Source organism: Littorina saxatilis, linkage group LG3 (genome assembly GCF_037325665.1).
Source record: "Littorina saxatilis isolate snail1 linkage group LG3, US_GU_Lsax_2.0, whole genome shotgun sequence".
Classification (NCBI taxonomy): domain Eukaryota; kingdom Metazoa; phylum Mollusca; class Gastropoda; order Littorinimorpha; family Littorinidae; genus Littorina; species Littorina saxatilis.
Genome location: NC_090247.1, coordinates 51,700,385 through 51,716,952, shown reverse-complemented (window position 1 = coordinate 51,716,952; position 16,568 = coordinate 51,700,385). Strand labels below are relative to the sequence as shown.

Genomic DNA, 16,568 nt, shown 5'->3' with positions numbered 1-16,568 from the left:
TGTTTACAAATGCACTAACCCATTACTTGTGTCCCAGCAGGCTTTAGTAAAACTAAATCAATACCTACTGGAAGATTACCAGTTTCCAGTATGTTAAAATAGGCTTAACCTATCTACTGCTGGACTTACATCAGAACACTAACAGATTAAACTATACATGAATCGCGAAACAAGCGGCAAGAGAAGAGATTTTTGGAAAAAATACAGGTGAATGAGCAAGAAGGCAGAAAAAAGAAAAGAATTCATGAAGAAAAAGAGAGCATGACAGGAAAGAGGAACCAAAAATCTACCTAACAGCAAGGAAGCGTTATTGGTGATATTGTTCAGAAAGATCAAGTCGGTTACATTAAAGGCAGAAAAGTATCTACAATATTAAGGCTAATTGATGATGTAATCGAACAGTCACACGAGTTAAATCAACCTGGTCTGTTGGTCGCAATTGACTGTGTTCAAGCGTACGATAGTATTTCAAAAGAGTTTATTATTAAAGCCTTTCAAAAATTCGGGTTTGGGCCAGAATTTGTTCAATGGGTGACTGTGTTAATGAACGACACGGTTAGCTCAGTGCAGTATTGTGGATGGTTGTCTGATTTTTTTGATGTGAAAGCCGGGATTCGTCAAGGGTGCCCGTTTTCATGTTTGGCCTTTGTACTAGCCATTGAATTGTTGGCATCAAAAATAAGACAGTGTAGACGTATTAAAGGAATTTCGTTATGGAATAATGCTGATATTGCAACCGTTATTAAAATTGCTCTGTATGCAGACGATATCACCCTTTTTTTAAAGGATGAGATTGATATGTATTATGCACTTGAAATAATGAATGACTTTTCTAGCTTTTCAGGCTTAAGGATACATAAGAGAAAGTCTGAGGCGATGTGGTTGGGTAGTAGGAAACATTGTGATGAAACATTTTATAATTTTGTTTGGAAGAAGAAGTTGAAGATTTTGGGTGTATATTTTTGTAATGATAAGAGTGCTTCTTTGGTAGAAGATAACTGGACTGGAAGAATAAGGAATATTAAGCGATTGATTTGTGCATGGGAGAAGCGAAATTTGAGCATTGTAGGGAAAATATGTATTGTGAAAACGTTTTTAATTTCACAATTTGTGTATATTATGCAAGCGTTAGTATTACCTGACTGTGTTTTGAATGAAGTCAATACCTTATTGTTTAGATTTTTGTGGCGAAAAAGAGATTGTAATCGGAAGGCCTTTGAAAAGGTGAAAAGAAGCGTTGTATGTTTTGAAATTGAAAAAGGTGGTTTAAAAATGATCGATATTAGGCAAATGCAAATCTCTTTTTTATTACAATGGGTTTCACAACTTACTACATCAAATGAAAATGATAATTGGAGTTTCACTCCAAAGATGATGTATTTGCGTTTTGGAAAACATTTTGAATGTTTCTTATCGAATGTAAACAGTGCAAGATTTAAAGGGTTAGACCTAGTGAAATCACACTTTTGGAAAGCAGTATTAAAATATTGGCTGGATAATAACCATTACGATCGTGGGACAATCGGGCCGATTTTATTATGGAATAATGCATGCATAACGTATAGTGGTAAAGTTTTATTTTTTGAGAGTTGGATACAACGAGGTGTATTGGTATTAACTGACATTGTACGTTCGGGAGATATATTATCATATCAAGATATATGTGATTTGATTGGATATTCGCCAAACCGAATTCTTGAATATAATGTTGTAAAAGCTGCTGTGTCATTATTTATGAGGAAAAATGCTGTAAATATGACTGATGATGTTTGTATTACCTTACCACTGTTTAACGGCAAAAATGTGTTAAGTGCCAGCGAATACAGGAAAGAGATTATTAATATGAAAACAGATGTACCATGTTCCGGAGGATTTTGGAAGAGAAAGTTTAATGTAGAAATTGATGAACGATCCTGGATAGTTGCCTATCAGTCAACACAAGAGACTAGATTAAGAGTTTTACACTGGAAAATTATGCACAACATTTATCCGACCAACATTCTCCTGTGTAAAATGAAAGTAACGGAAACTAATAAATGTAATTACTGCTGTGATGTAACTGATTTCATTGAACACTTCTTTTTTGAATGCCCGGTTGTATACAAATTCTGGAAGTTTATTGAAGAATTTATTTTTCGTACTTTAGAAATTAAGATTATTTTGAATGTTAGTGATGTTTTATTTGGTATGCATTTTGTAATGGTGAGAAAGGCAACTATGTATAAATTGAACCACATTATCTTAATCGGAAAGATGTGCGTTAGTATATATAAAAAAACAAATTCGTTTTTACCGTTGGAAAGTATTTTTAATAGGCAGTTACAGATAAGAAGCATTTTTGTGTGAGTGTTCGAAGAACAAAACGTTAAAAAAGTTAGCTTGCTGTTCTCGATAAGTTGTATTTAATTCATTGTATGAGATATTGTTAATTGTTGTTATTTATGTGAATAAAATTGTTTGAAAAAAAAAAAAAGAAAGCGCGTATATCCCGGGTAAAATAATGTGGATAACCTAAAGGAAGATAACCTAAAAACCTTTTCTCAAAGTGCTGTACAATCATTGGGTAAAAAAAACCCACAACAATAACATAACATTATTAACAGTACAGTCACTCACATATCAATGAATAACACATAGCACTATGATGATGTGCAAAACGCATGCTTCACGTGCCTGAGTCCCGTTGAAAAAAAGGGTCCGCACTCAACTGTTCACTAGTTTTGTTCCTGACCCTTCTGATTTATTGTCTGCTGAATTTTGAAATACTGATGTCTAAAAGAAATAAAAATAAGGAATTCAGGTATTTAAAAAAAAAAAAAAAAAAAAAAAGGTCTCTAGAGAAATCTGAGTGTCCCACCCCTGGGTTGACTGATCCCACCGGGACTGAAGGGCAGCCTGAAAAGGCCTTTTGTGTACCCTGCCCAGTGGGATAAGAGTAGCCATAGACTCCATCTGGCCAAGTACTGATGTCAGAACCCGTACACTGGCCAGATTCTCTCCGTGAAGCGCACGGAGCAAGTCTTGAAGTTTGGCCACCCTCTTCTGAGACGGGCGGACAGTCCAACTGAGAGTGTCGAACTCCATCCCTAAGTAAGTGAACTTCTGGGATGGAATCAGTTCCGATTTGACCAGGGTAATCACAGAAAAACCGAGCTGAGCGGCCTGACTGAGCACCGTGCGAGTATGAACGTGGCAAAGATCCCTGTTCTGATGGAGGATTAGCCAATCGTCCAAGTAAGCTCGCAGACGAATGCCCTCTTTTCCCAACAGAGCGCAGAGTTGACGTACCACGATGGTGAAAATCCATGGCGCGAGAGAAAGGCCAAACGGGAGAGCCCTGAACTGATAGGCCTTGTCTCCCCAGCGGAAGCGCAACCACTTCCTGTCCGTGACATGCATCATGACATGGAAGTACGCGTCCGTAAGGTCCACTGAGGTAGCCCAATTGCCTGGACGAAGCGCCTCTCGCACAGAGGTCGGCGTTTCCATCGTGAACTTCACAGTCCGGAGATACTTGTTCAGCGTCGACAGATCCAGAACCGGTCTCCAAGCCCCCGAGGCTTTCGGTACAACAAACAGTCTGCCGTAAAACCCCGGGGACCGTAAGTCCAAGACTTCCTCTATCGCCCCTTTCGAGAGAAGGGCTGTCACCTCTCCCTGAACTGCGGCTCTCGCCTCTGGATCTCTTGGAGGTTTGCAAGGCGGGATTATCCTGGTCAGAGGTGCCTTTTCCCCTGACCAGAGAAGTCTGAACCCCGAACGAACGATCCCGGTAACCCACTTGCTCTCCACTAGCTGCAGCCAGGAAGTGGGGACCCTGGACGGGCCGCCCGCCTCAACCAGTGCGGGGGCTACCGGGAAGGCCTGTTCGGGGGAGTTTCATTGGGGGTGGGGCTTGCGCCCCGACCCCCTAAAACCACCAAAAGATTGTCCCCTCTTAGGGTAGGGTGCACCACGACCTCTAGCCGCCGAGAAGAAGGACTGCTTCCGTGCTTTACCACCACCACCACCAGACGAGGACGTCTGAGGCTTGGCAGAAGACTGAGTCTGTGTCCGTGTCTGAGACTGAGAGTGAGGTTTGCCCTGAGCCTTAGGCAAACCTTGAAAGGCAATGCGGGCTATGGCGAGATCCCTCGCGTCTGCTGTCTCCTTCTGGAGTGCGTCCAAAGAGGCCTGACCCAACAAAGATCCTTCTGAAAAAGGCAAAACTTTCAAGGTCTCAATCGTGGTCTTGTCACGAATCCTCGAGCCCGCCAAGAAAGCCGACCTCCTCGAATGCACAGCATGTGCGTAGAGGTTAGCTGAAATTGACATCTGTTCCCTTGTCACCTTAGCCAAAGTGGCCAAAAGGGAAGACACGTCAAGCGCCGAAGCGTCGAACCGAAATTCGAATGGATCCAAAGAAGTCGCAATCGACCTCGAAAGAGACCGTTGCAAAGATTCTGACACTGACGTCAGTTCAAGCAAAGATCTCCCTGCATCCTCCAGCGCCACCATGGAAGCCTCGGTACACGGAACCATAGAGTTCGAACCGTATCCGTCTTCCCGCAGCGAAGCAAGCTCAGGCGTCACCGGCAGAACAGCCGTAGGCAACGCGAAAGGCTCGATCAGCTTCACAGGTCGAGGTGCAAGCTTGAGTTTCTGAATACCAGACACAGCTCGCTCCCCCGCCTTAGCCAGCCAAGGCAGAACGTCCTCAGGTGCATCACCTCGTTGCGTCAACAACGGCACCGCCTGACCGTTCCTCCCTTTAGACACATTTGCCATAACATAGGCAACCGAAGATGACTCTTTAAACCGGAACTGACCAGAGACATTCTTGGCAGACCGGAAGTCATCGAAAGCAGACATGTGTGGCGGAAGTCTCTCCTTACTTCTCACCACCCCTTCCAGAAAGTATTTGAACGCCGTCTCGGCTGCCGAAGCCACCGCGCTCGACAGCTTCGCCGGTAGGTTGAGTAGGGCGTCATCCACCGCCGTGGAAATACCCTCGTCCAACCCTCCTTCCTGCTCGCTATCGCAGGCAGGTGGGTGCACACCAGAGAGACTTGCAAAGTCCTCGGAGTCACACCCGACATCCGGCCCCCAGGGCGGAAGTAGAACCGGCATACCCGACACTGAATCGGAGGTATATGCAGAATTCTTACGATTCACAGGGCTCCCTGCCACCGCTGACCGAGCACAATGCAAATGGCCAGAGATGACAGGCGGGCTTTCACCACACACGTGGCTTACTCTCTCCTGTGATCGCACCCCACTGTCACCAGAGAACCTGGCAACTTGTGGAGAAGACATACCTTTAGAGAGCCCCGGCTCATGCAGAAGGGACACCAGCCGACCACCAGCATGCTGAGAAGCATGCACTTCCGCCCGAACCACGGAAGAAGCAGCCACAGCGGAAACCGCAGCGGAAGCTGAAGCGGAACCGGAAGTGGAAGGAGTAGGTGAAGACCTGATTCTCCCCAACGAAGTTACATCAAAGACGCCAGTCGGAAGTGCGCGGATCTCTGCTTTCGTCGACATCAAATCGGCCGCCAAAGTTGAAACCTGCGTACTTAACGTAAGAAGCAAGGAAGCAATGTCGGAGGGCGACACACCTGAATCTCCAGGAGCCCCCGACGAAACAACATGTTTAACAACATCTTTATCTTTGTCACTACGAGTGACTTTGTCCTTCTTCACGGACAAAATGGCGGACGACGGCTTGTCAACAACAACATCATCACATCCTACATTTTTCGGTTCTACCAGAGAAGTGGCGGAATGTCCATCACTCTTCCTTCTAGACGAAGAACTTCTCTTAGACGAAGTAGTACTAGCAGCCGGAGAAGCTGGAGCAGCAGCCTGTCTCGAACTAGTTCTATTCTTGGCGCTCTCCGCCATGACAAAGCAAACTCACAAAAACATTTTCGTAACTGAAAAATGTTACAAGTTCACAAACACGCGACAAAACGTCGCCAAAGTTTTCGTAAAACAAGAAAGCTATCACCCAAAAACAGCCATGGTACCAACAAAGCTCGGCGGCAGACCAAGGGGCGAAGTCAAAGTCGGGAGACAATGAAACAAGGCTGAAAACAGCCGGAGCGTACTAGAGAAGCGACCAGTCTTGTTGACGTTGAGTTTTGGAATGATAATATGCCGGCGTATGCGCACGCATACGGAAGTCAGACTGTCAATAGTCTGGCATAATGGGATGGATCACTTTCTTTTTTAGAGTGGTCTCCCTTGTTACCAAGGGGACGCGTACAGCGTTACCAGCACTGAACTAGAGTTAATTGCTATTTGTGAGTTGGGAAAGATATGTAATTTAATCACCTTTGAAGGCGAAGTCCTGTCAAACGGGATTGAGAATTTTAGAGCTTATTTTTTAGCCCTATATTATCTGTTATGGCTTCTCAAATGCCAGAACATACAGACAGACAAAAGCCGCCAGACCCCATCACAAACAGAACTCTACAATCCACAGGTGTTGCCTCCACACACACACACACACATAGACACAGACACAGAAGCCGTATATATCTATCTATATATATAAATATATAGAGATAGATGACAGTGGATTTTTCGATAAATAGATTCGACCTTTGCACTTTTACAGTGAGGACAACTTACGGGTACATGCAAGGAAAGCCCACAACTTCTAAGGCGAACAACTCTGCAGAGTCTGTTGTGAAGGGCGATGGTAGTCTCCCTGTCACACTCGACCCCCTTTGAATGAACTTAGGTCCCTCCCAGGTGGAATGGGAACAGCACGAAAATGATTCAGTGGCCTGAACATTTCATGTCGAGTCCCATCGCTGTCGACGACGCCAAATGTAACCGAGTGCCAAAACACCACAATCACCTTTGAAGGCGAAGTCCACTCAAACGGGATTGAGAATAACTCTTATGGCTTCTCGAAGGAAGGCCTGAACATCTTTCTTTCTTTCTTTATTTGGTGTTTAACGTCGTTTTCAACCACGAAGGTTATATCGCGACGGAGGCCTGAACATACAGACACACCAAAGCCGCTAGACCACATCACAAACAGAACTCTACAATCCTCAGGTGTTGCCCCCACACACACACAAACACACATACACACACACACAGAAGCCGTCGAAGATTGCTTGGCCAAAATTTCAATCAATTTGATTGAAAAATGAGGGTGTGACAGTGCCGCCTCAACTTTTACAAAAAGCCGGATATGACGTCATCAAAGACATTTATCGAAAAAAAGAAAAAAAAGTCCGGGAATATCATTCCCAGGAACTCTCATGTCAAATTTCATAAAGATCGGTCCAGTAGTTTAGTCTGAATCGCTCTACACACACACACGCACAGACAGACAGACAGACACACACACACACACACACATACACCACGACCCTCGTCTCGATTCCCCCTCTATGTTAAAACATTTAGTCAAAACTTGACTAAATGTAAAAACACAAGACATTGACAGGCATGAACAAAAAGGAGCAAAAAAGAGGTTAGAATTAGAGGGAGATGGACGAAGCCGACACACACACACACAGGCACGCACGCACACACGCACACACACACACACCAGTCTCTCTCCCCCCCACCCACACACACACTAGTCTCTCTCCCCCCCACACACACACACACCAGTCTCTCCCCCCCACACTCACACACATACGCCCCCTACACACACACACACACACCGTGGCACACACACACTTAAGCCGGAGGTGTCTTCATTAAGAGCCAGAACCGCAAACGGATGTCGCCAAGGAATAACAATGAGGGATGATTATCTTCATTTGAACAACGAACTCTTGAGATAAATCAACCTTCTGGGGCCGGTTTCAGGGACTCGCGGCGGTCACAATAGCAAGATCTAGACAGAGGTAGCTGGATGAGGCACTTTTCAGGACGTGTTTTTGTTTGTTTGTTTGTTTGTTTGCTTAACGCCCAGCCGACCACGAAGGGCCATATCAGGGTGCTGCTTTGACATATAACGTGCGCCACACACAAAACAGAAGTCGCAGCACAGGCTTCATGTCTCACCCAGTCACATTATTCTGACACCGGACCAACCAGTCCTAGCACTAACCCCATAATGCCAGACGCCAGGCGGAGCAGCCACTAGAATGCCAATTTTAAAGTCTTATGTATGACCCGGCCGGGGTTCGAACCCACGACCTCCCGATCACGGGCCCGGGGCGGACGCTTTACCACTAGGCCAACCGTGCCGGTTTCAGGACGTGTACGGGTAACGTCATCAAATCTAGTTTTTACGTCACGCGTTTGCCAAGATCTGCAATCCTGATTGGAGCAAAACATTGAACGAATTTAACGAATTCAAACGTGAGAAATCAGCAGTTTGTATACTGTTCAAAAAAAGAAACGCATAGCTTGTAATATTTGGTTAATTTAGTTATATGGCTACAAGGATATCCACCAAACTGCAGAAAATGTTTATCTGGTCGTCGACCTTTCGTCCATTGCCACAAGTGAGCTCTGCACGTGACGCATGCGTTATCAGTGGCTACAATGTCAAAATTGCTCATTTGGCATGACCACTCGTCATGCTTCAGTGTAATCTCGTGAAACTCGGGGAATATTGAGCTCTCACCATGTCTTCCAAAACCCATAAAAGCGGATTGTTCGCCACAAAGAAATCAGACGACAATTCAGCGACGAAAGATGGCCCGATTGAGCAGAGAAGACCGCCAAATTGCATTGGGTCGTTTACAAGCAGGCCAAAGTCAAAGTGCAATCGCCAGGCACTTCCACGTGTCCCAGAGCACCATCAGTAGACTGTGGGTCAGGTTTCAAGCCACTGGCTCCGTTGCTGACTTGCCACGAGCGGGAAGACCAAGGGCGACAACTGCTGCTCACGACCGCTTCATACGGCTCCGCCACCTCCGGAATCGTTTCCTGTCGGCCTCATCTTCTGTCCAGGCTCTCCCCGGGCCACACCGATTATCGGACCAGACCGTGCGGAACCGCCTGCATGAAGCTGGTTTGGGAGCTCGCAGACCTCACAGAGGAGCTGTCCTCACCCGCCGCCATCGCCAGAACCGAGTGCAGTGGGGCAACCAGCACCTTCGCTGGACCGTCCGGAATCACTGGAGACACGTGTGGTTCAGCGACGAGTCCTACTTCCTGCTCCAGCGACATGATGGTCGGAGGAGGGTCTACCGGAGAGTAAACGAACGTTACGCGCCCAACTGTGTGGATGAGGCACCCGTTCATGGTGGTGGAGGCGTCATGGTGTGGGGGGCGATCAATACCGCTGGAAGGAGCACCCTGGTGCACGTCCAAGGGCGCATAACTGCCCAGCGATACGTGGAGGAAATTCTGCGCCCACACGCCCTTCCTCTTCTGGCTGACCAGGATGCCATATTCCAGCAGGACAACGCTCGCCCGCACACAGCACGACTCACCACCCAGTTCCTCACCGACCACCATGTCCAGGTGCTTCCCTGGCCATCCATGTCGCCAGACATGAACCCGATAGAACACCTCTGGGATGAATTGGACAGACGTGTGCGCAGGCGAGAAGAAGCGCCGGCAAATCACCGCGATCTATTGCAGGCACTTCAGGAGGAGTGGGACACCATCCCACAGCAAGATATCCGGCATCTGATCCAGTCCATGCCCAGAAGGTGCCGGGCAGTTGTTGCTGCTCAAGGCAGTCACACCCCCTACTGACTTGACAGCCTCGGCACCCAATCGTATTGATTGACTGATTGATTTGAAGATGCAAATGAACTGTGTGTGCATTCAACTGTGTCCATACCAAATTTCAAACAAATAATCTAAATATTGGATTTTCTGTTAATTTTTTCGAAAAATAAAACAAATTTGGCAAGTAGTAACTATGCGTTTCTTTTTTTGAACAGTATAGAATGTTACTGGTGTTTTGTGCATTTATTTTCGACCTTGTCTTATATTTTGTCCCACATCGTGTCTAAAAAGTTTTTCTTTTTTTTCTTTATTTGGTGTTTTAACGTCGTTTCCCCCCTTTCCCCGTCGCGATATAACCTTCGTGGTTGAAAACGACGTTAAACACATCTGGTTAAAGGAAGATTTCTTCTTCTCTTTAAAATCTTCCTTTAACCAGATGAAGGTTGATCGCTTGTTGACTTTCTTTCTTTATTTGGTGTTTAACGTCGTTTTCAACCATTCAAGGTTATATCGCGACGGGGAAAGGGGGGAGATGGGATAGGGGAAAGGGGGAGATGGGATAGAGCCACTTGTTAATTGTTTCTTGTTCACAAAAGCACTATTAAATCAAAAAATTGCTCCAGGGGCTTGCAACGTAGTACAATATATGACCTTACTGGGAGAATGCAAGTTTCCAGTACAAAGGTCTAAACATTTCTTACATACTGCTTGACTAAAATCTTTACAAACATTGACTATATTCTATACAAGAAACACTTAACAAGGGTAAAAGGAGAAACAGAACCGTTAGTCGCCTCTTACGACATGCTGGGTAGCATCGGGTAAATTCTTTCTCGTCCCAACCAATATGGGACTCCCCCTAACCCGCGGGGGGTGCTTGTTGACTTCATTGAACAGTCCTGGGGATGTTTGGAATGTAGTTCGAAAATGTAAACGTAAGACATACAGTGCGTCGTCGATTGATAATGAAACATAGTTTACACACTTTCAACAAGTTTTTAATGCTGATTTTGATGACGGAAGTGAGGTTTTAAATGCCGAAAGAGGGACTTCATATTCGGATGAATTTCTTGATGGGGAAATTACTGTTGATGAGATCAGTCATGCAATTAAACATCTTAGTAAAGGTAAGGCTGCAGGAACTGATGGGATTATGAATGAAATGTTACAGTGTGTTTGTGAAGTTATTCTTCCGTTTTTGTTTGTGTTGTTTAATCCCTTGTTCCAAAAAGGTGTATACCCTGAAGAGTGGACCAAAGCAATAATTATTCCACTTCACAAGAAAGGTGACAGGAACTTACCAGACAATTATCGAGGTATATACCTGTTAAATATTTTTGAGTAAACGTTTTACATCTATATTAAATCGCAGACTTAAGCTCTGGACCGAGGAAAACTGTGCTTAATAATGCACAGATTGGTTTTCGAAAGGGCAGGCCGACTGTCGACCACATTTACACGTTGAATGCTCTAGTTGAAAAGTATTTATGTTGTCAATCTAAACTGTACGTTGCATTCATCGATTTTCACAAAGCGTTCGACAAGAAGGCCATGTATAAGAAAATCCAAGCCTGTGTCAGAAACAACTCCTCATATACCCAGTATTTTGAGTGTTTTCAAGGCCAGAAACAAGGTTGTTTGGCTAGTCCGATTTTGTTTTCAATCTTAATTAATGTGGAATGGTCCTTATTTTCTAGGTGCTTGAGTAGATCTGTGATAGTCTGTTAATACTGTTGTTTTAAACTGTCTAACTGACTAGATTATGATTATATAATTTTATGTGATGATCTGACTAAATGATAATAATTACGTGTACTACTTACTTTTAAATGGATTATAATTTTTAGGTATTGTTCTAGTATTCACTAATGTTGCATTGATATTACTGGCACCCCCTTTTAAACTGATATGGTTCTTACGTTTACAAGGCGACGATGTGAATTTGTGATGTAGATATGTGGCTGGTTATGTGTGAGTATGTAAATAATTGTGTGTGTGTGTGTGAGTTGTGTCTGTGTGTGCATGACAGTGTAATGTACGTATGTATGCATGCATGGTGATGTGTGTCTGCATATGTGTCTGGTTGGTTTTTATTTTATTTTTACCGTGCCGTGCCAAGATGAAATCCTTTTGCAAAATTGGTGAATAAATATCTTGTATCTTGTATCTTGTATCTTAATGAGCTGGAAAATGATATCATATTGCGGGGGAGACATGGGGCCACCCATTTGAGTGATGAGATCGAGATTTTCTTGTAACTTTTTGCTGATGACTTAACCTTGTTATCCGCAACAGTGATAGGACTACAGTCACAATTACACGCCCTATACGAGTCTGCGCAACGTTTGAAATTGATTGTTTATTTTGAAAAATCAAAAGTGATTGTCTTTCGGAAGGGTGGGTTTCCTTCCAAACACAAGAAATGGTGCTATGGTTTACACCAACTGGAGGTAGTAAACACATATAAATACCTTGGTCTGACGGTTTCCACTCGTTTGAGTTTCCGAAGTGCTCTAGAGGACATAGCAGTAAAAGCCAAAAGATGTGTGATTGAGATACTTATTACTTTGAGAAAAATTAGTTGATACTCTCCCACTGTGTGTTTTTTTAAATTATTCGATGCCCAAGTGGTGCCGATGTTGCTCTATTCCTCTGAAATAGGAACCCCACCCTCAAATAGAGAAAGTTCACACGTTTGCCTGTAAACGATTTTTGAATGTTTCTGTGAAAACTCCCAATGATTGTGTTTATGGTGAACTTGGCCGTTACCCTTTGTATATATTGTCAATGATAAGATGCATTAAATATTGGTTCAGACTTCTTAAACAACCTGATACTATGTTTTCCAAGAAAGCTTATCGAGCACTCCTATTGCTAGATGGAAAGGGTAAAAACACCTGGGTATCCAAAATAAGAATGCTTTTGTGTCGTTTTGGCTTTGGTTATGTCTGGTTTTATGGGTGTGGACATAAACAGGCTTTTTTGAAAGTGTTAAAAGTGAGATTGATTAATTGTTTTCGCTAAGAATGGTGGGATCACTTGCAAAATAGTGATCGGTTTGTCATGTACAGTTCCTTTAACACTTGTATTAAACGAGAAAAGTATTTTGACTGTATAACCTCAGATGTGTGTTTAGATGTGCCTTAGCTTGTTTTAGATTAGGTGTTTCCCCAATTAACAGTCACAAATTCCGTTATGCTCCAGCATAAGAAAGTAAATTGTGCCCTTTTTGTTAAGAAATAAAAGGAGACGAAAACCATTTCTTATTTGATTGTCCAACTTATGTTAAACATCGTGTGAAGTACCTAACACAGTCGCACAAATTCAATATAGCCCAATTGTTGAAATCCAAAAATGACGATTTAATTGTTAACACTGCAAAATATTTGTTTACTTCCTTTCAGTTGAGATAATTATTCTCTCCTAGAAAACTACAGTTCTTGATTCGTATGATTGTTTATGCATTTACATATGATATCCTTATTTGACTGTTTCCCACTATAACTGTTTGATTATATTAAGTATTGTGTACAATGTGTTCGCCCTTGGAAAGGGCCCTAATGAGCGCTTCTGGGGTGATACCGCGAGACAACTCCTGTGATCTTACCGCGAGGTGGCGCCAGTTACCAGCCGAAAGAAAGAAGGGGCATAACCTCACCAGAACCGACCATTCCAATAAAAAACGCTCGCGCTGGACCCGAGTACTCTTCAGACTGGCTCGCTCCCCCAATAGGAAAGTTTTTGTCTTGTGCACGTGGATTTAAAAAAAAAAAATATTCATTTATTTTACACAATTAAAAAATGTATTAGAGTAAAATAAAACATTAAAACGTTCATAATAAACAATAGTAAACAAGAATAAAAAAAATTAAAAAAAAGACCGCTCATGCCGGGAATCGAACCCTGATCACTTTGGCCATAGGCGGACGTGCTTTCCACCAAGCCACCAACTCTGACAATTTTGCCAGTGAACTCAAATGCCCAGAGTGCTAACTTTGCTCGTTCAGGTCGCGTAGCACGCGAACTGTGAGTGGCACACGCACGCAAAGTCGCTGGCTGTTCTATTAGCCGAACAGCAGTTCTATCCCACCGCGAATTGCGCCCACCGCCAAGAGTCGTTTTTGTGGATTATTTCGCATTTAGGTCCCAGGTAACATTATGAAGTTTTAATACGATCAATCGGACCTATTATCAAGTTAGTGTATCAACTTTTGAACGAACTGCGCCCAGTAGTTTCCCAGCAATAAGCTGTTAAGTCGAGACAGACAGACACACAATTAAAGTCTGTTGGACCCTAGTACTGCGTACTCGGGGATAAACATTCCGTATTCCGTTTTCTCTCTCTCCCTCGCTCTCACTCTCACCCTCGCTCTCACTCTCTCTCTCCCTCGCTCTCTCTCTCTCTCTCTCCCCCCTCTCTCTCTCTCTCTCTTCTTTGTCAAAGCGATCTCGAGCTTTTACGCATGCAGTCACCGCGCGTCCTTCAAAATAAATCCGGTAGCTGGAAAAGTTGTGCAGAGATATTCTTTCGGCCAGATCTGTTGATAATGTATATTATTTCGAGAAAAGGTTTGAGCTATTGTCGGTTGCCGCGCGATTCGTCTGAAATTTGGCATGAGACCTGCAAATCACCACAGAATATAAACGCCCAAACTATTTAAACGAAAGAAAGCGCGTGTGGGCACTTTGTCGCTTTCACCTCAGGCGTTTCTTGACCGATTCGCCTGACATACATTCTTGCTACTCGTATCTTTAGACTGACTCTAAACTGCAGGCGGTGTTGCAAAATGCCATGTGAAACGCGAACTGCCATTTCCTGATTTAGCATCTGAGTCAGACGCGTAACGAACGATGCAATATTCTGTTGTCTTTTTTGTGTTCAAGAAAATCGCGGAGTTCGACTACTCCTTCCCATTTCCTCCCCTCTTGAAATGAACAACCGTGTGTTTATTCAAAAACATGTCCAACATCATATGTCTTACTCGCATCTTTCGACCTCAGTATGCACTCACCATGTCCTAGATAGTCCATCTTGACGAAGGCGTCCATAGGGTAGGTGTAAACGTCGTGGACAGATCTTTTGTTGGGACGCAGGTGCTCGGGGAAGTGCTCTGGGTAGTCGTGGTAAAGGAGGAAGCATAGGTTGTTGCGTGCCCTTATCAAGGCGTCCCCACAAATTCCCTCCCGGTGGGGGACGGCGTCCACCCCACACTGTCGACCGTGACGTGGCATCCCCGCCACCTGTCCCAACATGCACAGCACAGCGACAACCACCGACGTCACTTCCGTCATAGCAAGCCTGAAAAGTTAAAACAAAAAGTTAAACTAATGAGGGTAAAAGTTACATGAATTATTGAATGTGGAACATTTATGGAATGCTGGTTTGATGACATTATTGGTGTCTTTCCCAGGATGCAATTTACGGCTACAACCACTGACGTCTCATCCGTTACGACAAGCCTGCAAAACCACAAAATTAATACTGCAAGAAAGATTGTACAGGGCATTGAATAGCGCTGTTGTTGGCAACATTTCTGATACATTTTCCTAGCACGCACATCATTGCTTGACGTCACTTCCGTCATAGGAAGCTTGCAAAAACAGAGATGATACTGAAAAATAATGAGAAAGAATATACAGAGCATTGAGGAGTGCTGTCGTTTGCGAAATTCCTGCTACATTTTCCTAGCACGCAAAGCATTGCTAAAACCCATTACGTCACTTTCGTCATATCAAGCCTGTAAAATATAGAATTCGAAGCATACAGACTGGAATGAGGAGCACTTAGCATTGCTGTTGTTGTGGTGGTCGTCGTGGTGATGGCTGTAGTTTATAAGTTGTTCTCAATATGTACACTATACTTTCTTTCTTTATTTGGTGTTTAACGTCGTTTTCAACCACGAAGGTTATATCGCGACGGGGAAAGGGGGGGGGGGGGTGGGGGGGGGGGAGATGGGATAGAGCCACTTGTCAATTGTTTCTTGTTCACAAAAGCACTAATAAAAAAATTGCTCCAGGGGCTTGCAACGTAGTACAATATATTACCTTACTGGGAGAATGCAAGTTTTCAGTACAAAGGACTTAACATTTCTTACATACTGCTTGACTAAAATCTTTACAAACATTGACTATATTCTATACAAGAAACACTCAACAAAGGGTAAAAGGAGAAACATAATCCGTTAGTCGCCTCTTACGACATGCTGGGGAGCATCGGGTAAATTCTTCCCCCTAATCCCCGGGGGGTATTAGTCTGTTTACGGTATCCCGACCGACCCTATTTTTTTCGCGCGACCCTAGACTTTTTTTTTGGCATTTGGGGGAGAGAAAAAAAGAAGTCTTTGTTTGTTGGGAAAATAACTTAAAAATATGTTTGTTTTTTTGGAAAGAAAAAACAAATCCCGACCTACCGACCCTATTTTTTGTGTGCCTATGTTACCGTAAACAGAATTTTTTTTGTTTTTTTGGGGGGGCCTAATAATGGATGCGCAGGGTATGGTGTTGGCGGTGGTGCTAGGAGCGGTGGCAATTAATTCCCAACACGACCAGCACAACTACAACCACTGACTTATATCATTTTCGTCCAGGCGGAAGATGAAGGGGGAAAAGTGGGTGAATCACACCCGTTCAAAATGAAAGATGTGTAGTGTACTATGAAGTGCTTGCAACGACGCTTTTCGAGTCAAACAAGTTTAGCATGGACGATGTTCGGAAATAAATAACTCAGTGAAGTTTGTATAGGTTGTGAAAAAGTTGCCTCGCCTTGCTTTTTTGCTTTAATCGGAAACACCGAGGCAAGCTAAACGTGAGAGTATAGGCCGATCATCAACGGGCGGCGTGTCTCCGCACGTGATCGGCTATCTGTGCATGCCAGTGAAATCATGTGAACGACTGGCATATATCTTTGTAATCTGTACTGTCCGGAG

At 43.9% G+C, this 16,568-nt stretch overlaps 1 protein-coding gene across 1 annotated transcript in view; it reads right to left on the bottom strand.

Moving 5' to 3' along the window:
* The window catches only part of LOC138962606 (molluscan insulin-related peptide 7-like), a 49,513-nt gene that overhangs the window by 17,804 nt on the left and 15,141 nt on the right, over positions 1-16,568 (bottom strand). The window contains exon 2 of the mRNA XM_070334480.1: positions 14,655-14,941. Within this exon, the coding sequence (XP_070190581.1) occupies positions 14,655-14,941 (287 nt within the window). The remainder of the gene's footprint in view (positions 1-14,654; positions 14,942-16,568) is intronic.